Here is a 19,225-nt window from a genome sequence, read left to right as displayed (position 1 = left end):
CACGGGAGCCCACCTCTCCCTCTGCCTATGTCTCTGCTTCTCTCTGTGTGTCTCTCATGAATAAATAAATAATAATAATAAATAATAATAATAATAAAAGGAAACGAACCACTGAACTTAGTGTTGACAGTGATAGGGTGACATGTGTTTTGAAAGCCAGAGTGGCGGCCGAATTCCCACCTCCACCACCTTCTCTCTCTCTCATCCCCAAAAGCAGAAACGGTGGGCCCCACCGAGGCCTGCCCTTGCCTGTTCAGAACGTCCCACAATCACACTCAGATATTATTGCACTCTTTTATTTACAGAAAACACAGATAAAGCATTTCAATGTTCATTTAGCAAACTGATCCACTCTTTTTTTTTTTCTTTTTGGCACAAAGAAATATCACAGATGGACCCCAAGATCAATCAGAAACCCATAAGATTTATCAGCCATCACTGGTCCAGGGGCAGCCACAAGACACAGACAGACAGACAGACAGACAGCATCGCCACAGACTGGAAAAAATAAACAAGGTCCACATTCACCTCACAGTAAAAACCTGCTCACTGGCAGGCAGGGGCAGGGGGCGGAGAGGGGGCAGGTTCTCTGCTCCAAGGGGGGGGTGGGCGATGGGCGTTGAGGGCAGGTAGCAGGATGGGGAGGGCTTAGACACCATTCATAAATTAGAGAGAGGTGGCCTTTTTGCTTTTAACCTCTTACCTTGTGGAAGTAAGACAGTGCAAAACTACCATACCCTGACCACTGCAGGGAAAAGCTGCAGAAGTTCCGTGGTTTGGGGTATCTCTCCTCGCCGGCGCCCGGGTGTGTGCATGTGTGCGTATGTGAATGTGTGAGTGTGGTGCTTGTAAACATTGTCACCATCCACGCAGAGACCCAACATCCGTGTGTCTGAATGGGGTGGGCTGGGGGCTGTACCCCGCTTCACGCCCCCTCTGCCCCAGTGATTCCTGTCCAAGACATAGTGCAAATTTCAGAGACAAAATAGAGGCAGAAGGAAGTGGAGGGTGGGCCGGGGGTGGGGGTTGGGAGGGGCCAGAAGGACACAAAGACAAGGTCGGAGGGGGGGGGAGAGATAAGGCAACAGTTAAAAACGGTCCATTTTATCAAAACCGACACCATGTGCCCCTCACCCCCACCCGCGGAGCCCTGGTCACGAGAAAGGGCGGAAGTCCCGCTCCTCCACCAGGCTGATGGAGGGGTTCTTGAGCTCCTCCTCCGACGTGGCCAGCTTGTAGCCCAGCTGCGCCAGCACCCGCTGGCAGGCGTTCTGGGCGAAGGCCACAATGTCGTAGGAGAGGCGGAAGCGCCACTTCTCGGCCGTGGCCGCCGAGTTGCGCACGGTGCCGTACTTGTGCTTGCCCAGGGTGGGGTCGCCCCGCGTGTTGTTCTGGATCCAGCGGGCCACGTGGCTGTCCAGGGGGATGCCCAGGAAGCCGTAGATCTCCTCGGTCTTCTTCATGGGGTTCCTGGCCAAGTCCTCGTAGCGCACCAACATGTACTTGCCCTTGAGCCAAGGCGGCCGCGTGAGCCCGGTGGACACCGAGTTGGAGAAGTCCTCGCACACCGTGGTCAGCTGCGTCACGTCCAAGTTGTAGGGCTTCCTCCCGGTGCCGTACCAGAGCCGCCAGAGCCGGTACGTGTCGCGGAAGGTCTCGCTGCGGGACGCCAGGATGCCCCGCGGGTCTCGGACCAGCTGGATGACCTTGAGGTTTAACCTTGGGTCTTCAACCAGGGCCCGGAGGTCGTTGACCTCGGGCACCCGCACCGTCTTGATGGCCACGTGGCTGCGCTCCCGACAGGCCTCGGCGGCCACGGTCAGGTTCAGCAGGCCGCACTTGCGCACGCAGTCCCCCTCCTCCAGCACCAGGTCGGCGGAGCCCGGGGGGTCGCACACGGGGCGAGAGCACAGCACCCTGCTGGCCCCGCGGCGGAAGATCCTGTCGGTGGTGTGGTTGACGGGCGGCGGTTTGATGTAGTTCTCCAGGAAGTAGAGGTCACAGTCATAGAGGCTCCTCAGGAGGTCGCGGCTGGCGCCCAGCATGACCCGCCGGTCCGCGGGGCTCTTGCCCTGGGTGAAGCGGGGGATGAGCGTGTTCTGGACGTGGTAGAGGGGCTCGAACAGGTAGAAGACGTCCAGGTGCTGGTTGAAGAGCTGGCCCACGAAGGAGGAGCCGCTGCGCGTGGTGGCCAGGATGAGGATGTGGGTCTTGCGCGAGAGGTTGTAGGCGAAGGTGGGGCCCTCCTCGCACAGCCGCTCGGCCAGCCCCGCCTCCGCCAGCCCCGGGCAGGTGTGGAAGGACTTGGCGGTGAAGGTGCGGATGGCCGTGTACTGTATGGCGATTGAGGCCAGGGCGAGGAGGAGGACGGCCTTCCAGGAACATTGCATGGCTGGGCACCTTCATGGGGCTGCTTCTCCACCATGCGAGGTCTGTGGGCAAAGGTGGGCGGCCGTCAGGCGCAGCCTGCCCTCCGCAGCTGTGGGGTGGGGGCTGGGGGCCCCAGCCTGCTCCCTTAGAAGGCCTGGCCTCCAGGGGGGCCAGGGACATACCCACTTCCCTGCATGATGTTCACACATGCACCCAAGGACTGAGCAGCTTCTAGGCTAGACTTTACATCCTCCGGGGACTCCTGGGAGCTTCTGGGCACCGAACAAATGGACTCCCCACATGCAGTTTCACAAATGCTGCAGGGGACTCCCATCATGAACCTCGAGTTCGAGTTCCTTAGTGTGGCCCCACTGGGCAAGGAGCTAACTTCCCCAGTTCACACACTCAGAGGCCCATCAGTTCCTGTCCCGAGACACTGCCCTGCCACTGCCTGTCACCCCTGCCAGCATCTCTGGGCCCGACTGCATCTTCTACCCCCACAACAGCCACCCGGTTCCCCATGTGGTCATATTTCCTCCATCTCCTGCCCACCCCTAGAGGAAAAAAGAGCTCATGTCAGATGCCACCTTCCTACCATAGCCCCCTGCAGGAAGGATCCCTGCACACACTGAGTACCAGCTTACCGGTGCCCACTGGGCCAGGAGATGGGGACAACTGTGTCAAGCCCACCTCCCCAACTTAGGGATGCAGGTGACCAGTTTACTCCAGAGGAGGACTCCTGGGCTCCCAGGGTCAATGAGGGTCAATTGGCCCAGAGCAAAGACAGATCCAGAGGCTGCTGAATAGCATCCTTTTCCAGGCTCCAGCACCCTCCAAGTTCACTCCTGGCCACTGGGGTCAGAGGTCTAGGTGTGGGGCAGATGACCCCCACAGACAGCAGAGGAACTGCCTCCTCCGGACCCCCATCCCAGCCAGTCCTCAAGGGCCTCCCTCATGAGACTCTCAGCTCTCTGCCAACAGGGAGCACTCGGAGACCCCACAGAGACCCCCCTGGCCCCAGGGAACCAGGCAGGATGGAGAGAAGAGGAGTGAGTGGAACAGAAATGGCATCTCAAGGAATGGAGAAAGCACGGGCAGGGGAGGGGGTGGGGGCAGGAGAGCAGGGAAATGAAGGGTGTGCCAAAGGTCCAGAGCAAGGTGCCAGCCAGAGCATCGGGGAGTCGCCCCCAAGAGAGGCCAGCTCAGCTACCTGGGGGAGGGCTGGGGCTGCTCCAAGAGCCAATGCGGGAAGGGCCCCACCACTCACCAAAGAGGGGCTGCTCCGAGCTAGGGAGTCCGCAGCTGCCAGGCGTCCTGGCCTAGCTGGCAGTCCCAGCGTGTGCAGCTGCCCTGTGGCCAACAGACTGCAGAGAGAGAGGGAAGGGAGGGGTTCTGAGGGGGTGTTGGCCTGTCAACACTGCCCTTCCCACCCCTTCTGTCCTGTGTCCTGTGCCCCACAGACTGCCCCCAGGGCCAGGTGACAAGGACCCCAGTGCCACCTTTTATCCCCTGATCTGGCCCCCTGACTCCTGAGCCCTCCACCCACTTCCCCCACCCCTTACCTATCCCCCCATCGCAAGTCAGAGTCCCTCACACCAGGACCCAGTGGGCAGGGAGCTAGCAAGCCTGCGCCCGCACCTGACCAAGAGTTGGCACCCCACACAGCAGCCACCCCAGGGAGGACCCACACACACCCCCACCATCCAAAGGAGCTGCAAAGTAATCCATTGGCCACAAGTTCCCCGAGCCCTAGCTAGCTCGTTCAGTTCTGATGACCAGACCGACCCGACCAGACACCGTGCTCAGCCCCCAACAATGGAACAGTATCAGAGTCAAAGCTATTCTAGAAAATTAGGCCAGAGCACAGCTCTGACTGGTTCTGCATTTTAAATCAACAGAACAGCCTGACCCTTCAAAATTGGACTTTTTCAGTGACTCCTCAAGAGGGGTTTAGTGGAAGTCAACAAGGCAGGGGAGCTCACCCCAGACCTCCAGGTGGCAATGGCAGCTCCGTCTAGACAGCCTGGACGCTGACACTCGCACGGAAGGGACAGGCGGGGAGGGAGGCTCTTCTTCAACCGCAGGGGAGAGGAGACCAGCTACCTAAAACTCCAAGCAAAAGTGGACCAGGGAGCGTTCCTGACCTTGATGCTGTCCGCGGATTCTAAGTTAAAACACCAAGACTGTGGCATTATTTCGGTTAGCGTCTGGCAAGTCCTTCCTAAGCCCTTTACCTGCATTCACTCGTTTATTCTTCACGGGAAGCCAGGATGAGCTCCATTTCACAGGCGAGAAAGCTGAGGCACGGAGAGGCGGAGTGAGCAGCCTGAGTTCATAAGCCTGGCTTACCGCACTAGTCTAGCAGGTTCCCCAGAGCCCACACTCTTTCCCTCTGAGGAGATCTGGCCTTGCTCCTCCAGCTTACACGTACTTGGCCCCCATACCTGCATCAGATTGTCCCCAGCCCATTTGTTAACTGGCAACAGAGAGACCCAGCATTACAAGGGTAGAGACGAGGGGATCCCTGGGTGGCGCAGCGGTTTGACGCCTGCCTTTGGCCCAGGGCGCGATCCTGGAGACCCGGGATCGAATCCCACATCGGGCTCCTGGTGCATGGAGCCTGCTTCTCCCTCTGCCTGTGTCTCTGCCTCTCTCTCTTTCTCTGTGACTATCATAAATAAATAAAAATTTAAAAAAATTAAAAAAAAAAACAAGGGTAGAGACGATCTGCAATGCAAGACTTATATTCCTTCCCTTTGCTGTCCGGTCTTGTTGATCAAGGCCCATGACTAAGGGGGTGAACTTGTGGTTTGTGAATAGTTTTCCCATATCCCGCTATTTGGCGTGACTCCTTTGGGGGAGGGGTTAGTGGATTCTCACTTCCCAAACCTGCAGTGCTGCCTGGCTCGGCCAAGTCAGAACGTCACACTATCTATTCCTTATGACCCCCTCTGGGAGGTCAGAGGCCTCATCTCATTGTTCAGGTGGGGAAACTGAGGCTCAAAGACTAAGCAGACATGCATAAGCAAATAAGGAGCAGCAGAGCCTCAACTCCCTCTGCGTTGGACTCTGAAGCCAGTGCTCTGGCCCCTTTACAATTAGCTTAGTGGAGAAAACACAGAGTTGAAGCAGTCTGGTTCCCTTGGGGAGGGGTACAGAGGCTGGGCTGAGATGACAATGGGCCAGCTGGGGCTCTGGGGCCAGCTGGGGCCTCAGAGTCCTATTTTTTTTTAAGATTTTATTTATTTATTCATGAGAAACAGAGAGAAAGAGGCAGAGACACAGGCAAAGGGAGAAGCAGGCCCTCCTCCGCAGGAGCCCAATGTGGGACCCGATCCCAGACCCCGGGATCATGCCCTGAGTCAAAGGCAGACTGCTCAGCCACTGAGCCACCCACGCGTCCCTCGGAGTCCTATTTTAAGTTTGAAACTCCATTTAGTACCTACAGGGAAGAGTACCATGTCACCAAGTGGCAGTAAATACAGGTAGGATGCAGTCTAGATTCTTAGGAACCTCCAACGTGATCAGAGAAAACCACAACTTGACCACACCCCATCCCACCCCTGTCTCACCCAGGGCAGCAGACAACACTGACTCCATCAACAGGGTTGGATGAGGTGCCCGCAGAGAACCACCTCTGTGCACTAAATTAGATTTTCCTGCAAAATGCAGGCCCATCCTGCCTAAGTGCCTCTAAAGAACAGGTAGGGAATACCACTAATAACAGTGCCAGGTAATATTTTTAAGTTATTTAAGTAAGAGTCTCCAGTTGCAATGCCGTTTCATTGGGTACTTATTCAGAAAGATCTGTCAGATAGCCAGCATGATCCAGGCACTGTTCTAGGAATTATGGGGAGTGGGGGGAAACATGAAGGAAGGCGAGCACTTACTGGCCATTCATGATGCTTATCCCAGGGGGGTCACAGATCAGGGCACGGGGGAGGAGTGAAAAACACCTCTCGCCCTCACACTAACCCTGTGTGGTTGATGTTGTCATACCCTCATTTTACAGATGAGGAAGCTGAGGCTCTGCAAGGTTAGATGAATTTCCCCAGCTCACACTCCTAGTAAGGGGTAGGGCCAGGATTCCAGCCCAGGCAGTGACCCCCTACATTTAACCCCCTCGGGTCCCCACCAAGACAGGAAACAGAAGGCTGGAAGAGATTTCACTGAACTCGAAGATTCACCCATAGAGGGGAGCATTGAAGGTTCTCTCTCTACCATCTCTCCCCACCCCAACCCAGAGAAACTCAAGGCCAGGATTAGAAACTGCTGCCTTGGCTAATAAATCAGAAGTAACTGAAGGATGTCGATGTTATGAATCCCTAGGAAAGTGGGACTCAGGTTCACAAGTTATAGCCTGAGCCCCAACAAGGGGAGTGTGTTCAAAGGCCCAGCCACAGGCCATCCCGCTACCTCCCAGGAGGGCAAAGCTAGGGCATGGGAACAGGAAGATGAAGAGAGTCAGACCCTCCTAGAAATGCCCCTGCTCTCCTGCCAGCCTGGCAGAGCCGGGCTTGGGACTGGCCAAGCTTCCTTGGTATGCTGGAGGCATCTGCCCTGGAAACCAGAGGCCCCGGGGCCGGGTCCTGCTGTTCCCGGGGGAGCTCTGGCCACTGCAAGGAACTGTTCAATCCCCATGTCCTCCAAGCCAGACTGTGAGCCCCGCGGCAGCCTTTGGCATGACCTTCCTCCACCCCTGGGCAGCCAAAATCCAGACAAGCCTTAGACACAGGAGCCCAGGATCTGGAACTTCTGTGGGAAGGCAGCGGAGTTGGTGAACCCCCAGCAGAAAGCTCAGGTGTCAGTGTCAGCCACCTTCAGATTAGGGCACAGGGTGGGAGTGAAAAACACCTCTATGCTGGAGAACTGGAATTCAGAGCTCAGAGCTCAAGCCATGGAACCAGAGCCACCTGGATACCACTCAGCAGCTGTGTAGACCTGGATTCACTCGCTGTCTCTGAGCCTCAGTTTCCCTACCCATAAAGGGGGTAAAACCACAGTAGCATTTGCAAGACTTGAAAGAATTAAAGCATTTAGTCGATGCCAGGCACAGAATATGGCACAGCCTTCGTGCTAGGGACACCGGCTCTGGGACGAGCCCCACTGATGGCCAGGTGTCTTAATCTCCCTGGGCCTCTGTTTTCTCACCTGAAAAATGGGGATCATTTTAACAAGGCTGTTGCGAGGACTAATCCGTTAACACAGTGCCTGGCATAAAGGAAGCGCTCGATAAATGTGTGTGACTATTAGCATCATTAAATGTCTTTTGTCCCTCGGGTAAGCAGCGGAGGACAGCTCTCACTGCCTCTGACGGCGAGGCAGACCCTCTCCGTGGCTGCGGTGCCCACACCTCTGCCAGGCAGGCCTCTGCCCACTGCCCCTTCTTCCTTCGGCTCCTCTCCCAGCCGGCGGGGGCACCGCAGCGGCTTGCGTGCTGCCCCCTCGTGGCCGCGTCCTGCAGTGCGGCCTCTCGCCCTGCGGCTTTGCTGCGTTCAGAATTCCTGGCCGGCTGGCTGCGGCCTCCGCTGAGGATCCCCGGGTGAGGATCCAGCCAGAGGGAGGTGACGTTGCAGGCTGCCCTGAGGTGTGATGATGACACCCCGACCCGGGCTGTGGCCTCTGCTCTGTGCACCCTCCCTTCCTCACCCACACAGAGAGGCAAGCAGCAAGGGGCAGCCTCGACTCATCCACAGGGCCCCTCCTCCCAGTCTCATTCCTCTCTGGCAGGGGAAGGAATACTGAATTTAATGTCACAGGCAGGAACAGCCTCTGCTTTCTCTGGCTGCCTTGGACACATCCCCTGGCCTCTCTGTGCCTCGACTTCTCCATAGATCCAGCGACTCTAAGGGCCTCCAAGCTCCAACCACTGGAGTCCTGATCCCAGAAAGGCCCCATGCTCCATTTTCAGCATCAGGGCCACCCTCGTTGCTGGCAGGGGCATGCTCCTTTGGGAGTGGGAAAGCCCCAGTCATCTTCCAAGAAGATATCAGGCTGACAGCTGGGCCGCATCCCTGCAGCCACCATAGTCCATGGCAGCCCCCAAGGGGCTCCGCCTCCTGCTGAGTTAGCCCCCCAACCCCCACCTCCTGCTCTATGAAATCCCATTCAACCCCAAGCTGTGACGTTGGCCTTTTCTGGGCCACAGGCCCCTTGGAGACACACGGTCCCTCTTTCTAGAAAGCTTCATCTGTATCCACAACTTTACAAACACAATCAGAAGGCCCCTGGACCCCCCAAAGCCCATCCATGGGCACTTTAGAGGCTTCACTCCTACTTTGCAAGTATTCTCTCCGGCCCGAGGACTTTCTTTTCAACTGACCATACCAGAGGGGCCTCTACAGATATGTATAAACTGATGTGGAGCCATCACCCAAGATGAAAAAATTAGAGCTAGAAAACACATGTGCAATAGTGTATTACTACTTCTTGTTTTTAAAAAGGGGATGCATGGGGGGTAGTATTTATACACATGCATACACAACCACAGAGGGAGCTCGCACTGAACTGGTAACCCCAGCTGCCCCAGTGGGAGGGCTGAGAGGGTGGGGTGGGGGGTGTTTCTACACTGAGCCTCAGTCCCATTTGAGTTGATTAATTTTCTGGGATAGAGCAAAGCCACCCCACCCCATGCAAGAACTGCCAGCCAGCTCTCCCCTCCCCCACTTCCAAGGCACCAGGGTCAAAGTCACTACCTTGCCGCCAGAACTGGACTCTGTGGGCTCAGGCAGGGCACTAAGGACAGCAGTCGGGGGGGGGGGGGCGGGCAGGAGCTGAAACAGAGGGAGACCCCCAGGGGACGTGGGGCTGTGGGGAGCAGCGAAGCCTGAGTTGCGGAAATGACTCCCTTCCCCACTTTTTCTTCCGAAAAAGTTTGTGAAGCCCTGAGGAGATGGGGGTGGGGTGGTAAAGAACAAAGATCCCGAACACTATAATTCTGACCAGCCTCAGGAGCCAGTACAGAGCCCCAAGATCTGGAGCAAGGGGCAGGGGGGAACAGGCAGGGAGGAAGGAGCTGGCAAACAGGCCTCTGAGACTGCAGAAAGGAAGTGCTTAATCCCTGTGTAGGGGAGGTAGCCAGGCCTGACCCACCAGAGATGTTTGTTTAGTTAAGGCTAAAACGTAAAACAGCAAGGTTGGTTTTTTGTTTTTTGGTTTTTTTTTTTTCTTCCTTAAAGTGAGATTGGTTTTTTTTTTTCCTTCACGTGAGGTCATGAACTGAGGCAAGTGAAAAACAAGGGTATGAAAGTCCGAAAGAACTAGAAGCCAGGTTAGCAGACAAGAAGCCAAGATACTTCTGGGCTTTGCATATGGATCAGAGCTACCCAGCAGCCAATGGGAAAAGGGAAATATTTCACGCCTCAGAGGATCCATGAGGTGAGAATTACATCTGCTCCAGAGATGCTTGACTATTCCTGGTATCGAATCCAGCACCAGATTTCCCCCGAAATCTCTAGGGTCCCCTAGAGAGCCCTGAGCACAGCCTGCCATTCTCAAGACCTCGTACCTAAGAAGCCTGAAGACAAGTTTCATGCGGCCCCGTTCCAGAACTCCTTCAAGGTGAGCAGTATGCCAACACATAATTCAGCCAGTGCAAGCTTCCAGGGAAGGAGATCCCATGGGGTCCAGAATCAACCTCTGTGGTCTGGGTCAGCTCAGGGGAGATGGGAGGCAGTAATACTTCCCTTTGGGGTGATACCCTTACAAGTTGAAACACTGTGAGGACTGTGGACCTTCTCCCCAGAATCTGCACCAACACAGCCTTTAGAGTTCCCAGGCCCCGTATCCATCCACGGACCCCAAGGGCAGAACCAGTACCTCCTCCAGGCACCTGGGGCAGGGCAAGTTCACACAGTCATGGTTCCAGTGAGTGACTGTCCACCAACTTTTCACCCTCAGTAGAGGCACTCAGCTGCCTCAGGAGCTCTGGTAGCTCCAGAGCAGGTCACTCCGATGTTCATACATCATGACATTGGAGACACCCAGGGGGGCCTGAAAAGTTACCCACAGGTGTAACTCGGTGGTAGTTGGGCATCCTGGCTGTGGGGCCAGACAGGCCTGGGTCTGAACCCCACTGCTATGGCTTTATAGCTGGGAGACTTTGAGCAAGGCACCTAACCCCCTGTAGACCTCAGTTGTCCTCGTCTGTGAAATGGGAAAGACATTCACAGGACCTTCCAAATATTTGGGTTGTGAGGCAGAAAGCCAATAAACATCAAGAGCCCAGCCCAGGGCCAGCCACCGAGCAAGTCCTCATTAACTAAGGACAAAGAGTGTGATTTTCAGGGGCTCCTCAAACCCACAGACCAGCTGTAATGGCCTGAAGATGTTTAAGAAGTTAAAACAGATGCCACAGCCCCCTCCACCGAAGCTCCCACAGCCTGTGTGGTTGGAGGCACTTGCTGTCAGGGCGGCAGAGACTGCCCCGCGATCCTGCTGTGGGCCCAACAGATGGCGGGGCCCTGGCCCGGCCCGAGGAAAGTTTTCTCCAGCAGTGGGGAGAGTGACTGACCTCCTGGCACAAGGCCCCAGTGTGCCCGGCGCCTCACGGAGGAGGGATGAGTCAGAAGGGCCCGGTTCCCTCAGGCCGGTCCTACCACAGCCTGGCCTGTGGTAGGCGGACCCTTCTGCCCCGACACTGGGCCACTGGGCGGAAAGGCCCCGGTTTCCTGTCCGCCCCCCCCACCCCAGCCCTCCCCAGCAGCCACAGCCAGAGTCGGAATAGTACCCAGGCTCCACCCCCTGGATACCCAGGCTTCGGCCCATCCTCCCAGCTTCAAGGATGGAAAAGCTCCAACAGGAGCTGAAGCACCAGCAGCCTTTGCTGGAGGGGCTGGGAGGGGGGCCATCTGTCCCCAGATGCTGGAGTCTCCAGCCTCTACCCAGGCTGGCCCCTGGGGATGAGGCCTGGGCATGGGAGAGGCTCACCTGAGCCTCTCACACTGGACGGAGGGGGCTGCGGGAGCTGATACCCAGAGATGACCCCAGTCCTGGCTCACAGCAAGTGGGTGCTACCCGCAGGTACCACCGCCATCCTTCACAGATGAGCAGTGAGGCAGAAACCAACGAGGGGGGTTTATCCAGGTGTGTGCAGCTGGTCTGTGGTGAGGTCAGGATTCGAGCTCAGCTCTGAGGACCCCCGATCCCTGGCCCTAACTGCAAAACATAAGCCCCCAGGCCATGCCTGAGAGTAAGAGCATCACCCTGCGCCCACAGACCAGGGCAGGGACAGGGTGTGCTGGGGCCAAGCTGGCCACCGGGGTCCCAGGCTTCCACCCTGACCTACACATGGGCTCATCCAACACCAGTTGACCATCTCAAAGGATCAGGTCCCCGGGGTGTCAGCTGGAGGGATGGGGGGCTGCCTGTGGCCTGACTGATTCCCTGGCACACCAAGCAGGTCTATGCCACTTCACCACTTCCCAGGGGGTTCTCCCTCCCCAGCTGAATGCCAAAAAGGAAGATTATCATGAAGACTGGAAGAGGTGATGGGTGTGGACATGCCTGGTGCAGCATCACACCTGATAGCAGTCAAAACCCTCTGGCTAGGCAAGGAGAGGGAAGTGTATTTTCTTGGCCAAAGAGCTCAGGAATGTCCAAATCCTATGCAGCCAAGAGGATACCCAAGAATGTCTTTATTACCACCTGACCTGACATGGTCTGGAATGGGGTTTAAGGTTTGGGCTCAAGACCAGGATAAGGTCTCTCTGCTTCCTAAGCCTGGAACTTGCCACCAGCCCACAGCTGGTTGCCCCTGTGCCAGGATGCTGGTGTGGTGCAACCTGTCAGGGAGAGCCACCCACTGCGAACAGGAAATCAGATGAGTATCTCTGCCCCCACACCAACAGGGACCTCGATATGACATAATGGCTGCTCGCTGAGGGCCTAGCACCATCTTATGAGCCTTTCATGCACCACTTTCTTGGAGCCTCTCTCCAAGCTTGAGAGGAAGGACTACAGTCAGACTCGACACAGGCGACCGACAGAGGCTCACAGAAGTGACTTGCTCCTACAGTTCAGAAGTAGCAGGGGCGGGGAACTGGACTCAGGCTATAGGGCATTGAGTGTGAGGTCCTCACCTCTCCCAGGTGAGGGAGCCCACCTGCACCCCCCTCCCAGGGCAGTGGAGGGGCTTAAATGATCTGAGCATCGTGCCTGGTTGGAGGCAATCACTCAAATGATGATACTTTCAGAATGCTGGCTTCAGACCTGCCTGTCTTCCTCATCTGCCTGCCGAACCCCAAGAGAGAGCAACAGGCCCTCGTCCACACCCCCCATGCCTGGGTACCCAGCCTGGGGCCTGTAGCACGCTGCCAGGACACGATGGCCACTAAACTCACTGCCCCCAGCAGAGACCCAGAGAAGGGGAGAGCCGGGCCCCACTCCCCATCCCAGAGGAGGAGATGAGCTCTCCCCACAATTCTCAGCCCACAGCCATCCAGCTCTAATCAAGGTGCAAACACGAAAAGGGAATCTCTAAACATTTAGAAAACGCGGGAACTCTGTGCCCCACGTGGCACCGTGGGGATTTATAAAGAACAAATCATGCCTGACAAACTTGATAGCTTTCTTGATAGAATTACAAGACCGGTAGATGAAGGAAATGCAGGCAGGGTAATATATCTTGATTTTTAGCAAAGCATTTGATACAGCGTTTCAAGTAATCTTACGAAATTAATTCAAACAGACTTGGCCCTCAGCACTTGTCATGGGGCCAAAGGCAGGAGGGGGCAGGTCCCAAGGGTCCTGAGTTGGGGAGCATAGCCCAGGGGGAAGGGGCTGAGGGGCAGAGTCTGGGAGTGGGGGCAGGGCTGCCCAGCCCCAGCAGTGGGTCAGATCTTATCTGACATCTTCATTAATGATTCTGAGAGAGGGAGTAAACAGTCCGTTAATGAAATTTGCAGAGGATATTAAATTGGAAGGTGTTGTGAACACCAATGAGGACAGCAAAGCGGTCCAGAGAGACCCGGGGGGGGGGTGGGGGGAGAACCCTGGCAGTAGATTGCTATTGGGGAGGGGTGGGGGGAATGTCCGGGCAGCACCTGGGGCTACCTGGAGAGTCAGGGAAGTGGGAAGGGCATCCCCAGGGCTTGGGCAGAGCTGGGAGCAGCCACAGCTCTGTTCCCTGCATGAGCAAACCAGAATCTCAGTTTTCCCACCTGTAAAATAGAAGGAAAGGCTGGTAGCTGTGGAGCGCTGGTAGTGATGGGGGGTGAGGGAGCCATGGTGGAGCTGAAGCCACCCTACAGGAGGGGAGGAGGGGTCGTCTGCAGGCCCCAGAAGGGAGGGCTGGCGAGGGAGACTGGCTGAGCCATCCCCAGTGCACACAGAGTCCCCGGGGCACCGCTGTGACCCTGCCGAGGCAGGTGCTGTGGGGTAAGGGGGCAGGCCCCTCTCCCAGTTGGCTGGAGCCCCGAGCTGTCCAGACTGGTAGGCTGTGCTGGGAACACTTCAGCAACAGAAGTTCTAACCTGGGGGGGTGGCAAGGGGAGGGCAGGGTCTGTTTTCTTTCTGGAGAGTTCCTGTTCTCTCTTTCATCAGGAAGGAGAGGCCTCTCCAGGATCAGCAAGAGGTGCCCCACCCCAATGCCTTCTCTCTATCCTCAGAGCCTGGACCTGTCCTGTCCCTCTCCCTCTGGCCCGATCCCAAGGAGGCTGAGGCAGAAAGCTGCCCATCCATCTGGACTTGGAGGATTTGTTCCCACAAGGCTCCTAGACAGGTGGGGTTTGAACAGGAGCCAGGGCTCCCTAGCACAGTGACGGGCCCTCTGCAACCTAAATAAATGCTTTGTGGGAGGAAGAAATGGATGGCTGGTTCCCAGCTGGGGGGAGCTGGGAGAAGCTCTCCCAAAGCAAGAGGCCAGCCCTGCCCAATGTCAGGACCACCTGCACAGAGGATAGCCCAGGTGACAGCACAGGGTGGGGGTGGGGGTGGGGGCTCCTTCCAACTCCCTGAATTAATAATCATAACACTTACTGAACGTTTACTATGGCTCCATTATGAGTGCATTCCTCATATTAACATATTTGACCTTCATAGCCACCCAAGAGGTTAGGTGCCCTTTCCTCCCCATTTCACAGATGAGGAAATTGAGGCATAGGGCAGCTGAGATGCACCTGGACACCTAGCCAGGAGGCCCATGGGAGAAGTAGCAGTCGGCCAAGAGCCACAAGTAAAGCTCAACAGCTCCGGATCAGGGGGACCCCAGTGGGTGGGAGAGGCAGCCCCTCCTGCAGGGACCCCAGCCTCTCCCTGCCCCCATCAAAGGGAGTCGGCCCAACTCCTGCCACACTTGTGGAGCGATTTTACTATATGTTTCCCTTCTCCCCACTGCTGCCGCGCTACACTGAGTCCTCAGAACAAGTCTGTTTCCATGGAAACCATACAGTGACTCAGGGCTTCGGGACCTTCTCTGAACCAGATTATGAATATCAAATGCTCCCTCCCCACACCAATGCAGAGTGAGTTAGAAAAGTAAAGAGAGAGCCACAATGGGCAAGAAAAGGAGATAGGGGCGTGGGCAAAGGGATCCTCGAGGGGTACAGCCGCCACCACCACCCCCCCCGCCCCCCGGCCCCATGCCATGAGAGCCTGGCTTCTGGGCCCCCCTGCAGCCTCAGGGGAGCACAGATGCACACCTCTGTGTCTGCAGCCTGCACACACAAAACGCCTATATCAGCTCCATGAGCACCACCCTTCCTCTGGAACTAGGACCCTCCTGTGGGTGGGGGGCAGGGAGGTAAGGGGATCTGCATCCTTCCTACTTGGGGCCTGAACATGGCAGAGGTGGCCAAGAGGCAAGGGAGGAGGAAAGCTGTCTGGGAGAGGAGCTCGACTTCTGATGCTGAGGAGGGAACCCCTGGCCAAAAGCATTGCAATATTTAGCAAAGAGGGAAATTTGGATTCTAGGGGGGAGGGGGAAATCTGTTTCTGCTTTGAGATGAGGAGGTTGTGTTGAGTAGGTGTGCCAGGAGGGGGGCGTGACTGTGATTTCAAAGCCCCAGCAAGCTTTTTTTTTGGGGGGGAGGGGATCATTAGCGGAGACTTCCTCCCAGTTGCCCCTACCCTGGCCTGGCCTAGGGCAGCTCACCTGCCCCAGTGGAGACCTAGCAGGGAAATGAAAGTTTGCAGTGCCAGGCTCCAGGCCTCCCACAGGGGGCTCAGGCCCAAGGGCAAATCCACCTCCTCCTTTCCCCCACTAGCTCCCTGAAGACTCAGAGGGGAGGGGAAGAGAACAGGTAGGCTGGAGGCTTGATACCTCCCTGGTGAATCCAATGTGTGAGTCATGACGGTGAGAACACTTGGAAAAAGAAACAGGGTCATGGTGATGCCTGTGAGTGTCCCCAGTTGCTGAGGACTGGAGCCTTGGAACTGCCTGCCCAGGTAAGGTCTCTGCCTAAGACAGCCAGCCCCATCGGAAGGAAATGAGAAAGCCCTGAAGGTGGGTACGTGGACCCTTAGCCCCCACCTGCTCGCCTCTTAATACCTACAGTTCCTTTGGCTTGCCACAGCTGGCACTCTCCCAGCCTCGGTGCCTGCCTCCGGCCCCTAATCCTAAGTCCCCTCTGCTCCCTGCCCTACCAGTCCTCCAAAAGACGCTGGGCTCCAGGCTGTCCTTCTCAGGAGCCTCCTGCTTAGGAGCAGTGTTTTAAGTCATGGGCAGGAAACCTGCACCAGAGGTGAGGAACCTAATCCTGGGAAACGGCCAGACTGGGGTGGGGGGCACCCTGTGGTACGGCAAATCAGGCCACGGTGCCACCCTAGGACGATCCTCAGGTCTTACCTTTTAACCCCTAGCATCCCAGCCGGGGCCACTCTGGGCTGTTACTGTGAAAGCAAGCGCTGGGTTCCCGGAGCCCGGGAGGGGCTGCTCCCGGGGTCCTACCCGGGGAAGAGCGGGGTGGGGGGGGGTCTGCCTTCCCGAGGGGGGCTCTGCACCATCCCTCCGGCGGCCCGCGCCCCCCGGGAGACCCGGCTCGTCGCAGAGTGATTGGGGCGGGTTCGGAGCCGGGCGGGGGGACAGGGAGCCGGGGGCGGCCCCCGGCCTCCCGGCGCAGCCCCGGTTTGGAAAGTTGGTGCAGGCGTAGGAGCTCAGGGTCGCGAGGCGCCTCGGCAGCCCCGAGCCGGGCGGGCAGTGGGGCGGCGAGTGCGCTCCGTGGCCGCGGGGAGCCGGGCGCCTCGGGGCCGCGGCGCGTCTCAAGTTTGCTGCCCCCGCCGAGTGGGGGCGGGGAGGCTGGGCCGGTCGCCGCGCCCCCGCCCCCGCCCCCGCCCCCGGCCCGGGGAGCCCCCCGCACCCCCGGCCCGCGCCGCCGCCGACCGTCCTCGGGCGGAGGGGCGTCTCCCCCGCGCCCGCGCCCCCCCGCCGCAGCGGCCGCAGTCCGCTCCCGCCCGCCCGGCCCGGCCGGTACCTGGTGGGGGGCGCCCCGGGAGCCGCTGCAGCGCCCAGCGCCGGCTCCATCCTCGGGTCCGGAGTCAGGCTCGCCGGGGGCCGGCGGGCGGCGGCGGCGGCGGCATCGGCGGCGGCATCCTCCGCCTTCCGCGCCCTCCTGCTCGGCCTCCCTCCTCCCTCCTCTTCCACCGCCTCCGCGCGCCCCTCACGGGCCCCTCTTCATGGCCCGGGGCGCGAGCCCGGGGCGGCCCGGCGGCGCTCAGCGTTCTCCGGGCGGGGCGCGGGGCCGGGGACCGGGGCGCGAGGGCCCGAGGGCGCGGGGCCGGGGCCGGGGCCGGGACCCAGCGCGCCGCAGCCCCGGGGCCGGAGGAGAGCAGCCGCCGCAGGCGCCGGAGCCTCGCCGAGCGCCCGCCCGCCCGCCTGCGACCCGAGCCCCGAGCCCCGAGCGGCGGCGCTGGCTACCGCGGCGGCTACAGCGCCGAGCGAGCGGCGGGCGCTGCGGCCCGGGCTCCACCCCCGAGCCGCCCGCCCCCTCCTCGTCCCCGCCCCTCCCGCGCGCCCTCCCGCGCCCCGCGCCGCCCCGCGCCCCGGCCTCCAGCTCCGGATGCCCCCACCGCAGGCCGGCTCCCGCGCCAGCCCTCCCCCCCCCCCCCGCACCCTGCCCCCAGCTGCCCGGAGGGGGCCACACCCACACCCACACCCACACCCCCGGGTTGGGGGCTCGCAGGCGAGGGCACGGGCTACCCCCTGGCACCTCTTCCCATACCCTCCGGGCCCTCCCACCGAGGGCACTCACGGAGCGTCCCCCAAGAAGTGCAGCTGGAGCCCCAACCTGGCCCCGGCCGATGTCCTCTACCCCGCCCCAGGCCAGCACCACCGAGGGCCTCCAGAACCCAGAACGAGAGCCATCCACCTCTTGGTGCCAGTACCCCAACACACACCCCTAGCCTGTTACCCTCCCACCCCCCAACCTTTATCTCTCAGATGCCCAACTGAATCATTTGCCCTGCTCCAGTTGTGCCTCCTGGGCAGGGTCTAGGGCTGCCTTGGGGTGGGGGCACCCCTAGGTGGATTTGCTGGGGACAGTCTCCAGGCCAGCCCCACCCCCTTCCCACCGACTGCCCCTGGCACTCCAGGTGGAAATGTGCAGCCACTGCTGCCCTTCTGGAGGGCAGATCTGCCGTGACAGCCAGAGCCAGTAGGCTGAGCACCTCAGTTCTTCATTCTTTGCACAAATATTGACTGAGCATCTCCCGCAGGCCAGGCCTACATGGGCACCAGGGACTCATTGGTGACAAGACAAACGGACCCCTGGACCTCTCAAGAGTGGAATGGAGAAGCAGGCAGAGTGCCATGTGATCAGCAGCCCCCGAGCTGGCGAATGTGGCAGAGAATCCCAGCTCCGCCACCGGGTCTGCCAGTGCCAGGGCTGGCCACCGCGGAGGCCTTTTTCCTCGTCTGCAGAAGGGTAGGTGGTTGTGTGGCGGCCTGAAGCCCTGCTACTCCTCAGCTCTGACCAAACAATTCTCTTCTCAGGCAGGGAAGGGCAGCCAGCTTCCATCTGCACCCATATCTGAATCTCTGACTTCCAGTCCTGGCCTCTCCATCACTCCCAGACTGGCCCCAGGCATGGAGGGCTTGAAAACTCCAGGGACCCTGGGAAAGCCTTTGTGCCTGTTTCCTCGGCCGGAAGATGGAGATACCGGTCCTCACCTCGTGGGGCTGCTGTGAAACACCAGATGGTAAGATGCATGTAAGCCCTCAGCACAATGTCTGGCACATGGCAAGTGCTTAATAATCCCACCGTGGTGGTGCTGCCATCGGCTGGTGGGTGTCCAGGGTAGCTGTCACTCACTCCCCCAGAGGATAACATGGACCTTGTACTTCTCCAGGGGACTCAGGACTCAGACCATCAAAAAACTCTCTCCACCTAGAACTAGATGGTAGGGAGGCCCCTGCTCCCAAGGTCCCACCAGACCAGTGATCATTTGTCTTGGTCACAATTGCAAAATCTTAATTGTGAACTCCCTCCAGTCCCCCCACCCACCCACCTCAAGCCTGGCAGTGGATCCCCATCAAGCAGGACCCAGTGTGACCCAGTGTGATCCAAGATCACCTCTAGTGTGCGGCCCTGCCTCTGCCCTGCCTGCCCTCCACCCACCGCAGATGGCAGTGCCGGTCCTCCAACCTGATCTCAAGGTGACTAGATCTGTTTCCCAGCCTGCCCCCCGCAGAGTGGCAGTGCTCTGGGATGGCTAACAAGAGTGCTGACCTTCCAGAAGCAAGGACTTCATGTTTCAAAATTCCATTTGTCCCTCCGTAGAAAACCAACCTCTAACAGCCCAGAGCTGAGCCATCAGAACCTTCTCTTTCACCCAGAGCTAATCCCTCCCTGAGACTTTGGCCTGACAAGAATACTCAGGGTTTAGAGAACACCTTCTCTATCTCACACTCTCAGATCCAGCA

General features: G+C 58.6%; 1 protein-coding gene across 2 annotated transcripts; it reads right to left on the bottom strand.

The window, feature by feature from the left end:
- Positions 1 to 280: 280 nt before the first annotated feature.
- On the bottom strand, positions 281 to 17,172 carry CHST1 (carbohydrate sulfotransferase 1). 2 transcript variants are annotated; one of them, XM_055314910.1, is made up of 4 exons: positions 16,779 to 17,172; positions 4,353 to 4,553; positions 3,638 to 3,734; positions 281 to 2,432 (listed from the first exon to the last, which is right to left on the bottom strand). In XM_055314910.1, the coding sequence occupies exon 4, from the start codon at positions 2,388 to 2,390 to the stop codon at positions 1,155 to 1,157; it is 1,236 nt and encodes a 411-aa protein (XP_055170885.1). In that variant the 5' UTR covers positions 2,391 to 2,432; positions 3,638 to 3,734; positions 4,353 to 4,553; positions 16,779 to 17,172; the 3' UTR covers positions 281 to 1,154. The 2 variants fall into 2 exon arrangements, with proteins under 2 accessions (XP_055170885.1, XP_055170884.1); XM_055314909.1 differs by having other exon boundaries at positions 4,353 to 4,534.
- Between the last annotated feature and the right edge of the window lie 2,053 nt (positions 17,173 to 19,225).

Source organism: Nyctereutes procyonoides, unplaced genomic scaffold (assembly GCF_905146905.1).
Source record: "Nyctereutes procyonoides isolate TBG_1078 unplaced genomic scaffold, NYPRO_anot_genome, whole genome shotgun sequence".
Classification (NCBI taxonomy): Eukaryota; Metazoa; Chordata; class Mammalia; order Carnivora; family Canidae; genus Nyctereutes; species Nyctereutes procyonoides.
The sequence above is the reverse complement of the archived record's forward strand: the minus strand, read 5'-3'. Positions and strand labels throughout refer to the sequence as shown.

Coding starts and splice junctions, on each gene's coding strand:
- CHST1 (XM_055314910.1), bottom strand. CDS start 2,390: ATGCAATGTTCCTGGAAGGCCGTCCTCCTCCTCGCCCTGGCCTCAATC.